The sequence below is a fragment of the Mustela nivalis genome (genome assembly GCF_964662115.1).
Source record: "Mustela nivalis genome assembly, chromosome: 8".
Classification (NCBI taxonomy): domain Eukaryota; kingdom Metazoa; phylum Chordata; class Mammalia; order Carnivora; family Mustelidae; genus Mustela; species Mustela nivalis.
Window position 1 is genome coordinate 111388877 of NC_139027.1, and position 14067 is coordinate 111402943.

The following is a 14067-nucleotide window of genomic DNA, read 5'->3' on the forward strand; positions in this document are numbered from 1 at the left end:
ACCTCTGGGCAGAACTGTGGTCCCCCATTCCCTCTCCAGAACCTTTTGGGGACCTTTTGAACTCTTTGGCAGTAGAGTACTAAGACAGACACTTGCCATCATAAAAAAAATATAAAAGCTTTATTCAGCCACACACATGTTCTGTTAGCTGTACTTCACAGATGGATATACATATACACTGAGTTATGTCGGCACTGCTCAAATGCTCAAATTCAATTCTTCCTAAGAGACATACTCTTCTCAAATGTGGGAATTTACACCAACATCCCAAAAAAGACTTAGCCTCTCTGTGATTACTTGAAAAAAAAAAAGTAAAAAGCTTTTAACCATTAGAAGATATTCTATACTTAAATGGTCACTTTTAAAATCTTCCCTTGGGCACTATTGAATGGCCATGAGGATGAGGGGCAGATGGAAAGATAGAAGAGTTTTAAATGCAAACAGTTACCTACTGAGGGAGATACTCAGCATCGCGATGTTTCCTTACTCCCCACCGCATCCTGATATTTCTGCTACCAAATCTCCAACTAGTTATATAAAGGTTTTTGTTTCCAAGGAAACCAAACCACTGACATCTATGGAATTTAATGAACATAAGAAAGGAACCATGCCATATAATTTACATCTGGAGATAAATGTGACTAGCTGTCAAAACCATTACACAGAGATAATTCTGTGAAATTTTAAGCTCTATTTTTCTCCATTTAGTAAAGATGTAAATAAATACTTTTATGGAAATAGGATGTCAACAAACAAACAAAAACTCTTGACACATGTCAGGTAAATTAAGAAATAGGTGGAACCAAGAACACTGGCTAAAGGTAGAGCTCCTCGGCGACTAAGAGAGAGGGAGAGGATCCTTTATTTTGCTGGGTAAAGGGTTTTCTTCTTCCCTCAACTTCAAATGTCTGCATCACATTTTCATGACTGTGGCTTCACACAATGGTGGAATCTGTACAAAGTTAGGGAAATAGCTTATAATCAGCAAAGGGGGACAATAAATAAAGCAGTCATTTCAACTCCCGGCCTCATGGATGATTCATTGAAACCACTGTTGTAGAACATCCAAATAACAGCTCATTATGAGATTTATACATTGGCATCCAGCTCCTATGATGAGCTATTTGGGATCTGACAACCCTTAAATAAATAGCCGATGTTAGATATTAGCAGGAAATGCTACGAATATAGGGGGGGAAATCAAAGCATATATAAAATGGTATCTTCAATAAAATTGAAAGTGTACAAAGAGGTGAGGGGAAAAAACTAGAAGGAAATCCCATCATTTTACCTAGATGACTACGCTTTCCTTCTTGAAATACTTTTTTAGATATCCAGAAAATACTCTCTACTGATTCTTCTTCCTCCTCACTTGTTATTCCTTCTGTCTTTTCCTTTTTTTTTTTTTTTTTAATTGTGGTAAGATAGGCATGACACCAAATTTACCAACTTAATGATTTTCAAGTGTATAGGTTACTGAACTTAGGCAATATTCATTACTGTGTTACGCGCCATCAAGCACCATTCAACTGCAGAACTTTTTAATTTTCTTAAACTGAAAAACTCTGTACCCATTAAATGATAACTTCCCATTCTCTTCTTCTCCTCTCTTCGGACTCCCTGGAAACTGCCATTCTACTTTCTGGTTCTACGGATTTGCCTACTCTAGTTACCTCGTACAGGTGGAATCCTACAATATGTGTCTTTTTGTGTCTGGCCTATTTCATGTATAGTCTTCAAAGCTTATCCATGTTAGAGCCTATGGCAGAAGTTAGAATTTCATTCCTTTTTATGGTTGAATAATTATCCATTGTGTGTGTGTATGATATTTTGTATATCCATTCACCCAGCAATGGACATATGAGTTGTCTCCACCTTTTGGCTGTTGTGAATAATGCCACTGTGAACACTGGTGTACAAATAACTGTGTGACGCCCCTACTTTCAATTATCTTGGGTATATACCATTCTCCTTCTCCTTCCTGGCCCTTTTTCATCTTTCGAAGTTTAAATGCTGGAGGCCCCAGGCTTAGGGATCAGTCCTTTTTCTTCTATACCTACATCCCTTAAGAGACCTCACTTAGCTTTGGGATTTAAATATTCACTTAACAACTCCGTGGCCAACCTTGCCTCTGAACACCAGTATATCCAAATATGCGATCATCAGACAGAAGTCTAAGAGATCCTTTAAACCTTAAATATCCAAAAAAACCAAACTCTGAGTTTTTCTGATTAAATGTGCTTCTTCCTTCCCAACTTAGGCCATGGCACCTCAAGTCTTCCACTTTCCCAGACCAAAACTCTAAGCTTTATTCCTGAATCCTTCTTTCATACCTCACATCCAGTCCATTAACAAACCCTGTGGTGCCACCTTCCACCTTCCAACTTGAATGCTGACATTTTTTCCCAATAGCTCTACAACTCTCAGGCAAAGTCATTATCAACACTGCTCCAAATATTTGTAATAGTCATTTGGTTGGTGTCCCTTCTTCATTTCTTTTTCTTCCTTTCTTTCCTATAGACCACGCTCCAGACAGTGAGTGGCCAGTGATGTTTTTGTTTTTGTTTTTATTTTTTTAAAGATTTTATTTACTTATTTTTTTTAAGATTTTTTATTTATTTATTTGAAAGAGAGAGAACACAAGTAGGCAGAGAGGCAGGAAGAGAGAGGAGAGGAGGAAGCAGGCTCCTTGCTGAGCAGAGAGCAGGATGCGGGACTTGATCCCAGGACCCTGAGATCAGGACCTGAGCCGAAGGCAGCGGCTTAACCCACTGAGCCACCCAGGTGCCCCTTTATTTACTTATTTGACAGACAGAGATCACAAGTAGGCAGAGGGGTAGGCAGAGAGAGAGGAAGGGAAGCAGGCTCCCTGCTTCGCACAGAGCCCGATGCAGGGCTCCATCCCAGGGGGACCCTAGGATCATGACCTGAGCCCAAGGCAGAGGCTTTAACCCACTGAGCCACCTAGGCATCCCTCAGTGATGTTTTTAAAAGCAAAATCAGGGGCACCTGGGTGGCTCAGTGGGTTAAGCCTCTGCCTTAAGTTCAGGTCATGATCTCAGGGTCCTGGGATCGAGCCCCGACTCGGGCTCTCTGCTCAGCAAGGAGCCTGCTCCCCTCTCCCTCTCTCTCTGCCTGCCTCTCTGCCTACTTGTGATCGCTATTATCAAATAAATAAAATCTTTAAAAAAAAAAAAAAACTCAGATCTTACCACTACTCTACTAAGAACTTTTAGATCCCTTCTTCAGTCTTACAGAAGAAAAAAAGCAAGGTCATTAGCATGGTTTACAAGGCCAGAATACGGCCCCTGGCCACTTCTCAGACATTATCATCCTTTCTGTCTTGTACTCTACTGTAAACAACTGGTTTCCTCGATATTCCTCAAATATACCAAGCATGTTCCCACTTCAATATTTTTTTTAAGATTTTTATTTATTTATTTGACAGACAGAGATCACAAGTAGACAGAGAGGCAGGCAGAGAGAGAGGAAGGGAAGCAGGCTCCCCACTGAGCAGAGAGCCTGATGTGGGGCTCAGTCCTAGGACCCTGGGATCATGACTTGAGCTGAAGGCAGAAGCCTTAACCCACCGAGCCACCCAGGCACCCCCATGTTCCCACTTCAGAGCCTTTGCTCTTGCTCTGGCTTCTGCGTGGAATGCTGCTCCTTTTCTTAATTAATGTCTCTGTTCATATCACTTCATCATGTCAAGAGAACTTACTCCATTATGTCTCTGGAAAGCAGCAAGTACTCCACCACTTGTGGTCAGTGGTCTCCACCAGTCATGGTCTCTGTCTTGCTTTGGGTGTCCCCAGTGAGATTTATTTGTTACCTGTTTCTCCCACCACTGAAATGCTGGCGTCTGCACATAGGGCTAGGCATTGTGGTGTACACTGCTTTACAAATCCACATTTAATGATGTTAAAAGCCATCATTTTTATTTAGGGCTTAGGAAAACAAAAGCTGGTCAATTTTTTTAAAAATTTCATTTTACTTTAATCTATCTTACATGATTCCAGTGATACTAACCATAACACAGAATTACCGTAATCCAGGTATATACAAGGAACCTATATTCCACTTAACATCACACATCTGAAATAGGCTGCCCTTTATCAATAGAATGAAATGGTTAATTGTCAGCCAAGTCCGTGAAACAGTTTTCTTTGGATGACACATAGTTTGAAAGTAAGACTACAGAAATATTTTTCAATATGTAATAACGGGAACGTCAGCAACCGTTTTCATGTTGGAAACCTGCGACAGCCTCTGTAATCACAGGGCCTCTATAGAGTCCAAAGCATTCTTACAATTGGTTTCAAGAAGCCCAGTGCAAAATTCCACATAAATCTTTCTTCCCTTCTTCTATTTTTGTTTGCATTGCCCCTTACCTTGGTTAGAATGTGACCTGACTTTTCACTAAGGTCACCTGATTTTCAACAACCAAGGAAAGAAGTTTTATTTAGGTCATGAAAACTTTTCAACATTAATTTTATAATCTGTAAGATGGCGTGCCTTGGCTGAATTAACTCCCCCCCCCCTTTTTTTTAAATATATTTATTTATTTACTTGATAAAGAGAGCATACGTTGGTGGAGGGGCAGAAGCAGAGATTCTCCAGGACCAGGAAATGCCCTGCAGAACACACAACCCAACACAGGGCAGGAGTCCAAGATCATGCATGACCTGTGTGGAAACCCAGAGTCAGATGCTTAACCAACTGATCCAGAAGCTGGTGCCCCAGCTTCGCATTTTAAAAGTTGGAATCAAGGGTTAACCCAACTTACACAACTAAAATCCTACGGGTCCTCCCCACCCCATTCCATAGATGAGTAAGTAGAGGCACCCACAGAAGGGTGTTACTGGCAGAGCTGACATCCAAACCCACAACTTGATCTACTTTTCAGTACACTTATAGATGGAATACACCCTAAGAATCCCAAAGATAAACTATATATCCCAAAGAAACTATATTTTCATCAGTATTATTTGCAGCCTTTCTAATGTGGCCCATAGTAAAAAAACAAACAAACAAACAAACAAAACACTTCGGGTTGTGATCCAGAACAGACATTCACAGGCACAAAAGATGTTTCACCAAACAATGTCCTCTGTGCAAGATGCTGATTTTTTTTTTCATTCTAGTCCAATCTATTTCATTTTATTAATGTTGTACATAAGCCACGAAATTGATCTGCTGTGAGAGGAACCACCACTAACAGATCAGAAACCACAGTGATAAAGCCTCTTTTTAAAAGTAAAGCTCATGTTGAAATGAAGATCCAGAAAATATGTGTCCCTAGCACGTGCAAGGTGCACATCCCATAGCACTTGACCTCGAGATGCACTTTATAAGGCTCAGCGGGAGGCAGAGAGAGAGCAAAGAAGGAAACACAAACACCTTTTAGATTTCAAAGGATAAGGTTTCTTTTTTTTTTTTTCCTCTTTTACCTTTCTACATGTGGATAAAAATCTTTCCATTTCTCCTCAGTGAGAAATTTTGAAGCTGATAACTAGAACAAAGGCTGCATTATGGAAAAGCCAATCTGGAATTACATATACTGTGTTGGGAGTCGACATTTAAAATTCATTAACGGGGCAACACATAGAAGCTTTTCCATTTCTTATAACTGTTATTTCCAATCACAGCAGGCAGAGAAAACAGTTCATCTTCAGCTAGATCATGAATTTTTATGTAATAAGATACTGTGAAAAACAAAAATAATAGTAATAATATTCACGGGGTGCCTGAGTATTTCGATAAATAATATCTGCTCCGCACATGTTCTTCCTTCCTTTATGGTCTATAAAGCCCCCAGAATGTCTTCCACTCAATCTGTCTCCATGTTACATTGTCTACCCATGCTTCTCTCACTCCCTACTGGTTACCTTGACACTTTTAAATCTTATGCTGTCAGTCCTGCTGCTTTTCTTCTAGCAAACACAATGGTCTCCTCTTATTTATCCCCCAACTCCCCACCCACCCCCACCACCACCTGAGCCATTGGCCTCCTTTTACAAGGTGGTTGTATTCTGGAAGCTGGTCTCTCTTCTGATTCCCCTATTGAACTGCTGTTATTCGGGGAAGCCTGGAGCTTCCAATGATGGCAAGCAGACAAGGGCCACCAAGGGGATACTGAGGACGGAAGAGGATGAGGACGAAAGAGGAATCGCTTTCAGCACCTTGGAACCCAGACTGGCAAGAGAAAGAAATACCTATTCCCTGGTGACAGCTTTTGCTCAGCTGCCTGAGACATCGCCTGAATCCGCACTTCCACTGGAATTTTCAATGCATTCAGATCATTTTTAATAATTTTTGTATTTATCCAGTTGGTGCTGGGGTGTTCTTTTGCAACTGAATGACTTTTAAACTGATAGCAATATCCCCTTCTCTCCTGCGGATCAACCCACAGAGACCATTTTGGCCAAGCCCCTCCCCCAGCTCTCTTTACAACATAAACTTCTCCACATTAAGCGAAATGAAAACTGACTTCCTGCAAATCTGATTGAAAGTTTTAATAATAATAAATACAAACATAACAGTGATAACACCAATAACAGTAGCTAATATTTAGCAAGTGCTTATTAAATAGCAGTGATAAGTTAAGGCAGGGGAGCTCAAATTTTGCCGCAAATCTCCTTTTCAAAAGCCCTTTTCAAAAATCCACACTACACTTACACCAGAATCTCTAGGGTTAGGAAACAGGCATCACTGTTTTTTAAAGCTCTCCATGTGATTCCACAAGCAGTCAAATTTGAGAACTCCTCTGCTAAAGATATGCTAATAAATTTTCATTCAGTCCTTCTGGTAATGATCTGAATTGCTCATTCTTCATCATCATCATCATCATTATTACTATCATTGATATTGTTGTCACTATTATGATCACCATGTGGCCCAGGGGGACGCCTCAGTTTCAGGAAGCTCACACAGGTACGAAACAACAGAACCCAGTTTTAAAATATTAAAGTCGCCCAATGTTCTTGAATAGCAGCAAGGAGCGGAAGGCAAAAAAAGGCAAGAACATGGATAATCCTCAGAGAATGCAATCTTCAGTGAGAAAAAAAAAAAAAAAAGAAATGAAAGCCAGAATATTCTGAGTGTCCACGTCCATCCTTAAGAGAAGTATTTTAGGATCTAATGGTGGCTTATCAGCTGAGCACAGAACAGACCCTAGTTCTGTTCATTTAGCGTCATTCAATAGACATGTATTCAACCGCATCCATAAAGGAAACATCGAACTGATAAGCAGGCTGAGTGCTGCAATGAGAGAGGGAAACCCCACAGCGGACTGGGCCTTCTGATTCCTGCAGACAAAGGGGGTCTGATTAGAGCGTAGGCAGCTGTCTTTAGCTAATCCTGATCATGAAATTTCAAGTTAGGCCAATACACTTGCATTAAAAGGCAAACATTATAACTATGTTATCAGTAAAGTTCCTGGAACTAACAAGCTTCCATGAAACTTGGCTGGAACACTTTTGGGGAAAGAAGAAAGAATTTCCTTCCTACACTAAAAACTGAACAATTCTGAATCACCAACGAAGCATTAATAATGACAAGCTTGCAAAAAATTAAAAGACCAAAGAACTGTAATACTATTATATTACTAAGAGGTGAAAGCAAATAACAAGCTGTTTGCTTGCACATGAAAACACTTACAAAAACCTTTGTGAAGGTAATTCCGATTTTTTTTTCTTTTTTTTTCATTTTCCACATTTTCCTATAGATGAGCTTAACTTCTACAGCAGTAAGCAGGATTTAGGTGTTTTTCCATAGCAAAATTTGCCAGCAACTATTGCACGGTTACGTTTCTGAAGAACAGTCACTCCAGGTGATTTTTTTTTTTTTTAACTCTCTGCCTCTCCACAGCAACATATCATTTTTGATGTCAAGGAAAAGTATTTTGACTTTTAAAGAATAAAACAAAAGTTGCAGGCAGATACTCACATAGAAAATCGCTAGTTTTATATCAATTATGATAAGAGGCAGGAGTTCCTGAATGGCACCTGTACGTCCCTATTTGACAATATTATCTTTGCTAGAAAGGAAGTATTTAGAGTACTAAGATTTAAATTCAATAAAGAGCAGTTTCCCACTTTAATGGCAAGTCAACACACTCCGTTACTAGACTCCACCAGAGAATCTAAGTTAAAAACAATGTATGTATGTTCTTCATTCAACATTCTTAAAGAATCTTCCAAAAATAAATAAACTGCAAGCCTGCTTTGAATATGTCTGTAGTAAGTTTTTCAAGCAAAAACAAATGGATGGGGCACACAACTGATCTGATCCCAAAGTTCTGCAGATCTTTGCTAGTGATATTTATCGAAGGATTCGAGCACCTTTCCGCCAAGGCCCTCCCCCAGCTCTCTTTACAACATAAACTACTCCACATTAAGTGAACTAAAAACTGACTTCCTGCAAATCTGATTGAAATTTTTAATAATAATAAATACAAAAACAACAGTGATAACACCAATAACAGAGGCTAATATATATTACATTATATATTATATTATTTAATATTAATTAATTAATATTAAACAGCCTTTGGCTTCATGAACATAGTGATGGCTGTTGCAAAATATTGGAAGTATGTGATCTTACTCATGTCTAAAATTTAGTTCAAGTATGCGTAAGAAGCTCAGGGAAGTTTTCGAGCAACTTCAAGCACATTTTAACAATTGGGAATTACCCAGCAACTCTGGCATCGTGATATATTTTTCAAACAAAACTAAAATTAGAGCACAGACGGCAAACCCCTATGTCCAACTGCCTATATATTTGCTCCCTGGTACCTTCTTTTAACGAAAGTGGGAATGTTCAGGGCATAGAGGCTTCTGGAAGGAGTGGCTGTTTTATTGTGTTTTACAACGTTGACAACAGAGAAACTTCTAGTTGGGGCAATTAATTGATGCCATGACACAGTAAATAATCAAAAGAGCATCTGGAGCGTGCACAACACTCCGCTTCCTACCTTGGGAGCTTTGGCATGCTTCCCACATCTGGCATCCTTGACAAGGCTGAGATCTAACAGCTCCGTCTCCTGGAAGGCAAAAATGTGAAACTGTTAAGCATCCACACAGATCTCTTTTCAAAAAAATAATGGTATCTTGAGACCTGCCTGAAGATTTCTCTGCAGTTAGGGTATTTTTCCCGCTCACATTGTTTACCAAAAGAATCGGAATGGAAACAAGATAGCTAACTGCTAACTGTTCAGTTTACTGTATGTTCTAAGACATTTTAAAGTATAATGGGCATGGTTAGGGGGGCCCCAGTCTATACTATGAGCTATTCCTAAGTCATGATGAACTAGGACTTCCTGTGCCACAGTTGAAAAATAATCCTGAGAGTCAGTCCTGGTATGAGGATATGTGAGTGGCATGGGGTATTGGGGATGACAGGCGGAAGGAGAGGCTTCCATCAACTCACTCTCTACCCAAGGGAAAGAGATAAATCTGCCTCACCTACCTGCCCCCTCCCCAGCCATTGGCACACCATACATCCTAATCTTTTCATTTATTCATTATATATTACTGAACACCTATGAAATGCAAGTTACTCTAGGATACAAGATACATATATATGATAGCTCCTCTGGATGGACTTGCCATCAAACAGGGGAGTAAAGAAATGTATATGCATAAGACATGGGACAGTGTGTTCATGACAACTTTATTTATTTTATTTTGTTTTTATTTATTTGACAGAGGAAGAGACAGCAAGAGAGGGAACACAGCAGAGGCAGTGGAAAAGGGAGAAGGAGGCTTCCTGCCAAGCAGGGAGCTCGATCCCAGGACACTGGGATCAGGACCTGAGGTGAAGGCAGACACTTAACGGCTGAGCCACCCAGGCGCCCCTCATGGCAACTGTAAAGTTAACTGCTATGGGGGTCAACAGAGAAAAGAAATTTGTTCCCCCAGGGTCGCAGAGAAAAGTCCATGGAATGATATTGACCATGGAGAAGAAGAGCTGGAAGGCATAACAATGGCAAGTAACCAGATGAAAAAAGGACCAGAGTTTTGGGCAGAACATTGAGGTATTCACAGCCTTTAGATGCTTAGAGATGGAGAACATTATAAGAAGGAGGAAAGGGATAGAGGGGCATCCAGGAAGAAGGAACAGCTCAGGGATGATGTAATGGCACTACGGGAGGGGATTCTCATGGGTAACATTCAATGCACAGAACATATGAAGAAAAGTCAAGGGAGATGATGCCAGAAAGGGTTACAGGCAAAAGGATGGACACCTTGAGAGTCCATCTTAGACACCGAGCCATGAGATTTGTGACACCCACATCACTGCGTGATTCGGAAGACACTACACCAGCTAGATGGAACTGTACGGCAATGAACAATCATCTTAAGGTGACGCCAGCCATCCGTCCCACCCATGCGGACAATGAGACAGCTGGATGCAGACATCCAATCCCTTCCTCCCTGTAGGAAGCATGCATCATCATTCAGCGACTCAGACTCTCTGAACAGGAGTGGAGGTAATTTCTTTTAAGTCTTAATGTCCCCAAGTACTTGTAGATGGGGTTCCCAAACAATTCTTTCAAACAGCTGCCACCAATTTGAAATATTCAGTGCAAAATTGTCTGATTCTTTTCTTGCACCTAAGGTCGATCTCATGATTACAGTTTAACAGTCATGGAGGAGGTGGCCTCTGTCCACTGGGATGCAAAACCACACAGCAGGTCCAAGAGAACACCTGGATCCTGCAAAGGCAGGTCAAGAATCAGTGCCTTCTATTCTTTTGCTAGCCACAGCCATCTAAGTCTCCTTTTCCCCCATTTTAGTGGAAACCTTACCTGATTTCTTGCCATGGGTGACTCTGGAAACCCTCCCAGACTCTGAGGTGTGACAGGTAGCCATACAGCAAAGATCTTGCAGGACAGAATAACTTGTTCCATAGTTCCCCTAAGGCCATACCAGCCACAATCCTGAAGGTCACCTCACAAGTGTTGGAAAACATCAATACAGGGCTCAATGCTTTACTTAGGCAAAGGCGCAGTAAAGTCCTCAGACTTGAGGAGATGAAACATCTGGTCTGGATTTCTTATCTCCATAGCAAGACAATTAAAACTTGTGTTGGAAGGAGAGAAACAGGAAGAGAACCAGACTTAAAGGAGTTTCATCCAGAAGACCAGAACCAGGTGGACATTTGAGAGACAGGAGACCAAATAAAGGTAGAGGTAATGGGGAAAAAGATGACAGCCATAATATGGAGGTAGGATTGCCTAAAGCGAAGAGAGGAGTCATGAATAGCCCTACGGTTTCCATATTCCAAATTGGGACTTGGAAGTTTGGGCAAAATGATGATGCATTTGGAGATGCTGGTTTGAGAGGCTTATCCAAGTGGAAATACCAGTCATCAATTCCCTGGAATATTATTTATCAAATGCTGCAATGTGTCAAGTACAAGGTTGGTACTGAGGAATGACACCAACAATACAGAAAACAGACACCTGTTTTAAGCAGCTCCTGCACAAAACCAATTATACTCTAAAGGAGACATTTCAAAGTACATTGAAGACATGGGCTATGACATCTTTTCAGCTAACACCAGGATGAGAAACAGTTTGCCAGCCTTACAATTCTGTGGTTTTGGAGGGGGAGGAGGGTTACAGGAAGAGGAAACAACAAGTGCAAATGCACAGAGTCAGGAATGGTGTGCAAGAAACTGCAAGTCCCTTGAGATACACAACAAGGGGGAATGGAGAGTTGTCACAAACACTTCTGGACACGGTAGGCACTACATGTGTGCCCTCTTTATAAATATCCATAAACATTGATACATATGTGTGGTATACTTTTCCATATATGTTGCATGGTGCTTTCCATATATGCAGAGTAGAAATCCCACATACATACGTAACACATGCACCTAATTTTATAGCCACATTTTCTATTCAAGCAAATTCCTCCCACTAGTGCAAACAAGAGACTTAAACTTTACTTATTTGTTTATACACACAAAGCCCAAATTGAGTTCACAAAGAACTAGATCTTAGCAGTCGTCATTATACAGACTTTTACATTACAGATAATGAACACTGTTTTCTACTCTCAGCTCACGAGGAAACGTTCATTCCCCAAGTCACAGAGGGGTACTTCATGCCGGCTGCCCTGGGGATTCATTCTGAGACCGCAGTGACTAAGAAACTTCTCTCGCCTATGTGTAAAATTGTGAGTGCAGGAAAGCCACCACAGGGCTCTATCAACATGGGTAATGTGCCATTGGAAAGACCCAGGTGGAAGAGCTGTCCATGGACTCACTGGACTAGAAAGCAATGATTAAAATAGTGTCTCCCTCTTCTATTAGCATGCAATAGCCTCCCCTCTGGGGTTTAACTACAGCCTATTCTGTCTCCTCCACTAAACAGAAAATGTGGAACCCAATGCACAGGACCACAAAAATGTTGTTTGTGTCACTAAAACTTTTTCTAGGTTAATTTTCTCAAGCTAATAGTTGGAACAACTCACTCTCATTATTAGAAAGCAGTGAAATGGTCCCTTTCTCGGTTCATTTAAGAGATACTCATTTCCATCTTTATGGAATTCACTATTCCTTTACTCAGTTCTTGAAGAGAGGGAGGTCACCTGATGTTTAAGGAGAAAACCTGGGTTTGGGGAAGAGCCCTAAAATTAACTGGTCATGCGTTCAACCAATCACAGTCCCATAACCAAGCATTAACTGTGTCATCTATAAAATGAGTACGTTAACACTTTTCTATGTCTGAGGCTCTCAAACCTTAGCCTGCATTAGAGTCACCTGGAAAACTTGTTAAAACACAGACAGGCTGGGTGCCATCCATCCATTTCTGGTTCAGCAGGACTGGGGTGGGCCTGAGAATCAGCATTTCTCACAAGCTCCCAGGTGATGTGGATGCTGCTGGTCCATAGACCACACTTGGACAAGCACTGATATACACTCATCTTGAGGTTGTTATTATAAGGCTTTTGGGGTGAATTAGGATTGATAAAATTATGCATTACTTATATGTTATAATATGTTCTAGGAAGAATCTACAACTGTCTTTTCTTTATACAGGGAAATGTCAAATAAAAATATTTTACCTACTGAATGCAGAAGTGTGCCTAGCAGTGAATAATCTAGGCTTCAGTTCAGTTTAATGGAAGAAAAACTACTGAAGGACAGATGGCATCAACACCTTTTCTAATTTTTCTTAGCATTAAACTTTACCCTATACAAGCAAATGTCTCTGTTCACAAATTGAAGCAATCACTGGCATCGATTTATGTTTGCTAAAAGTGTTATATTATATAAGCTTTATTTTACACTTAATCACATCAGAGACATCTTTGAAAAAGCAAAAGAAGGCAACTGGTTCTCTCTCACCTCTAAACCCACCCCACAGTGGAAAGGCGATTGGAGTGTCCAGAGGCCTGTGGGCTACCTTGACCAGTAAGAGAAGAATGAACTAATAGAACCTTTTCATTTCCAAGGCACACAATGGTCCCCTGCAAAGCTTGGAGACCACACTTCTAGGACCCCTCCCCCATGTATCCACTGAAGTGTTGACAGATGTGCCTTCTCCCTTTGTCAGTATGGATGAAAGCGAATTAACAGTAATCAAGGATTTATTTTTGATATTTTGAATGAGTGATGAGAAAAGCTAAGGGAAGACCAAATTATCTCTGATGTTTACTACTCAGCAGAAAGATTTCAATCCATCAGCCACAAACCCACTGTGAGGTAGATGAGCCATGAAATGCACTGCAAACTCAGGAAAGAATACAATTTAAAAACCAACTCTTTTCCAGAATAGCAATTTCTGTGCATTGTCAACAAATTCCATTAGTCATCCAATATAATAACGTACTTTAAGTTCACACAATATATAATCAGAGTAGCAATTACAGTCACAAACATTTCACGGGGAAGATATTAACGGCTATGTGTGGGGGGGTGATTATGGACACCTCAACATGCGGTATATTCATTAAGTTGTTCAACCTCCATTTACCAAAAGTAGAAGACATTAATATATTTTATTAACTGTCAAACCTCCCTAAAATGTCCAATGTTAAAGAAAAAGAA

General features: G+C 40.4%; 1 protein-coding gene and 1 long non-coding RNA gene across 5 annotated transcripts in view; both read right to left on the minus strand.

The window, feature by feature from the left end:
- PLCB1 (phospholipase C beta 1) overlaps positions 1 to 14067 on the minus strand; it is a 679075-nt gene that overhangs the window by 448584 nt on the left and 216424 nt on the right. For all 4 annotated transcript variants that reach the window (XM_082744416.1, XM_082744417.1, XM_082744418.1 and 1 more), the window contains exon 3: positions 8978 to 9046. In XM_082744416.1, the coding sequence (XP_082600542.1) occupies positions 8978 to 9046 (69 nt within the window). The remainder of the gene's footprint in view (positions 1 to 8977; positions 9047 to 14067) is intronic.
- Positions 376 to 2992, minus strand: LOC309872097. The gene is made up of 3 exons (XR_014315662.1): positions 2398 to 2992; positions 1847 to 2306; positions 376 to 1785 (listed from the first exon to the last, which is right to left on the minus strand). It is a non-coding gene; the product is annotated as an uncharacterized lncRNA (long non-coding RNA).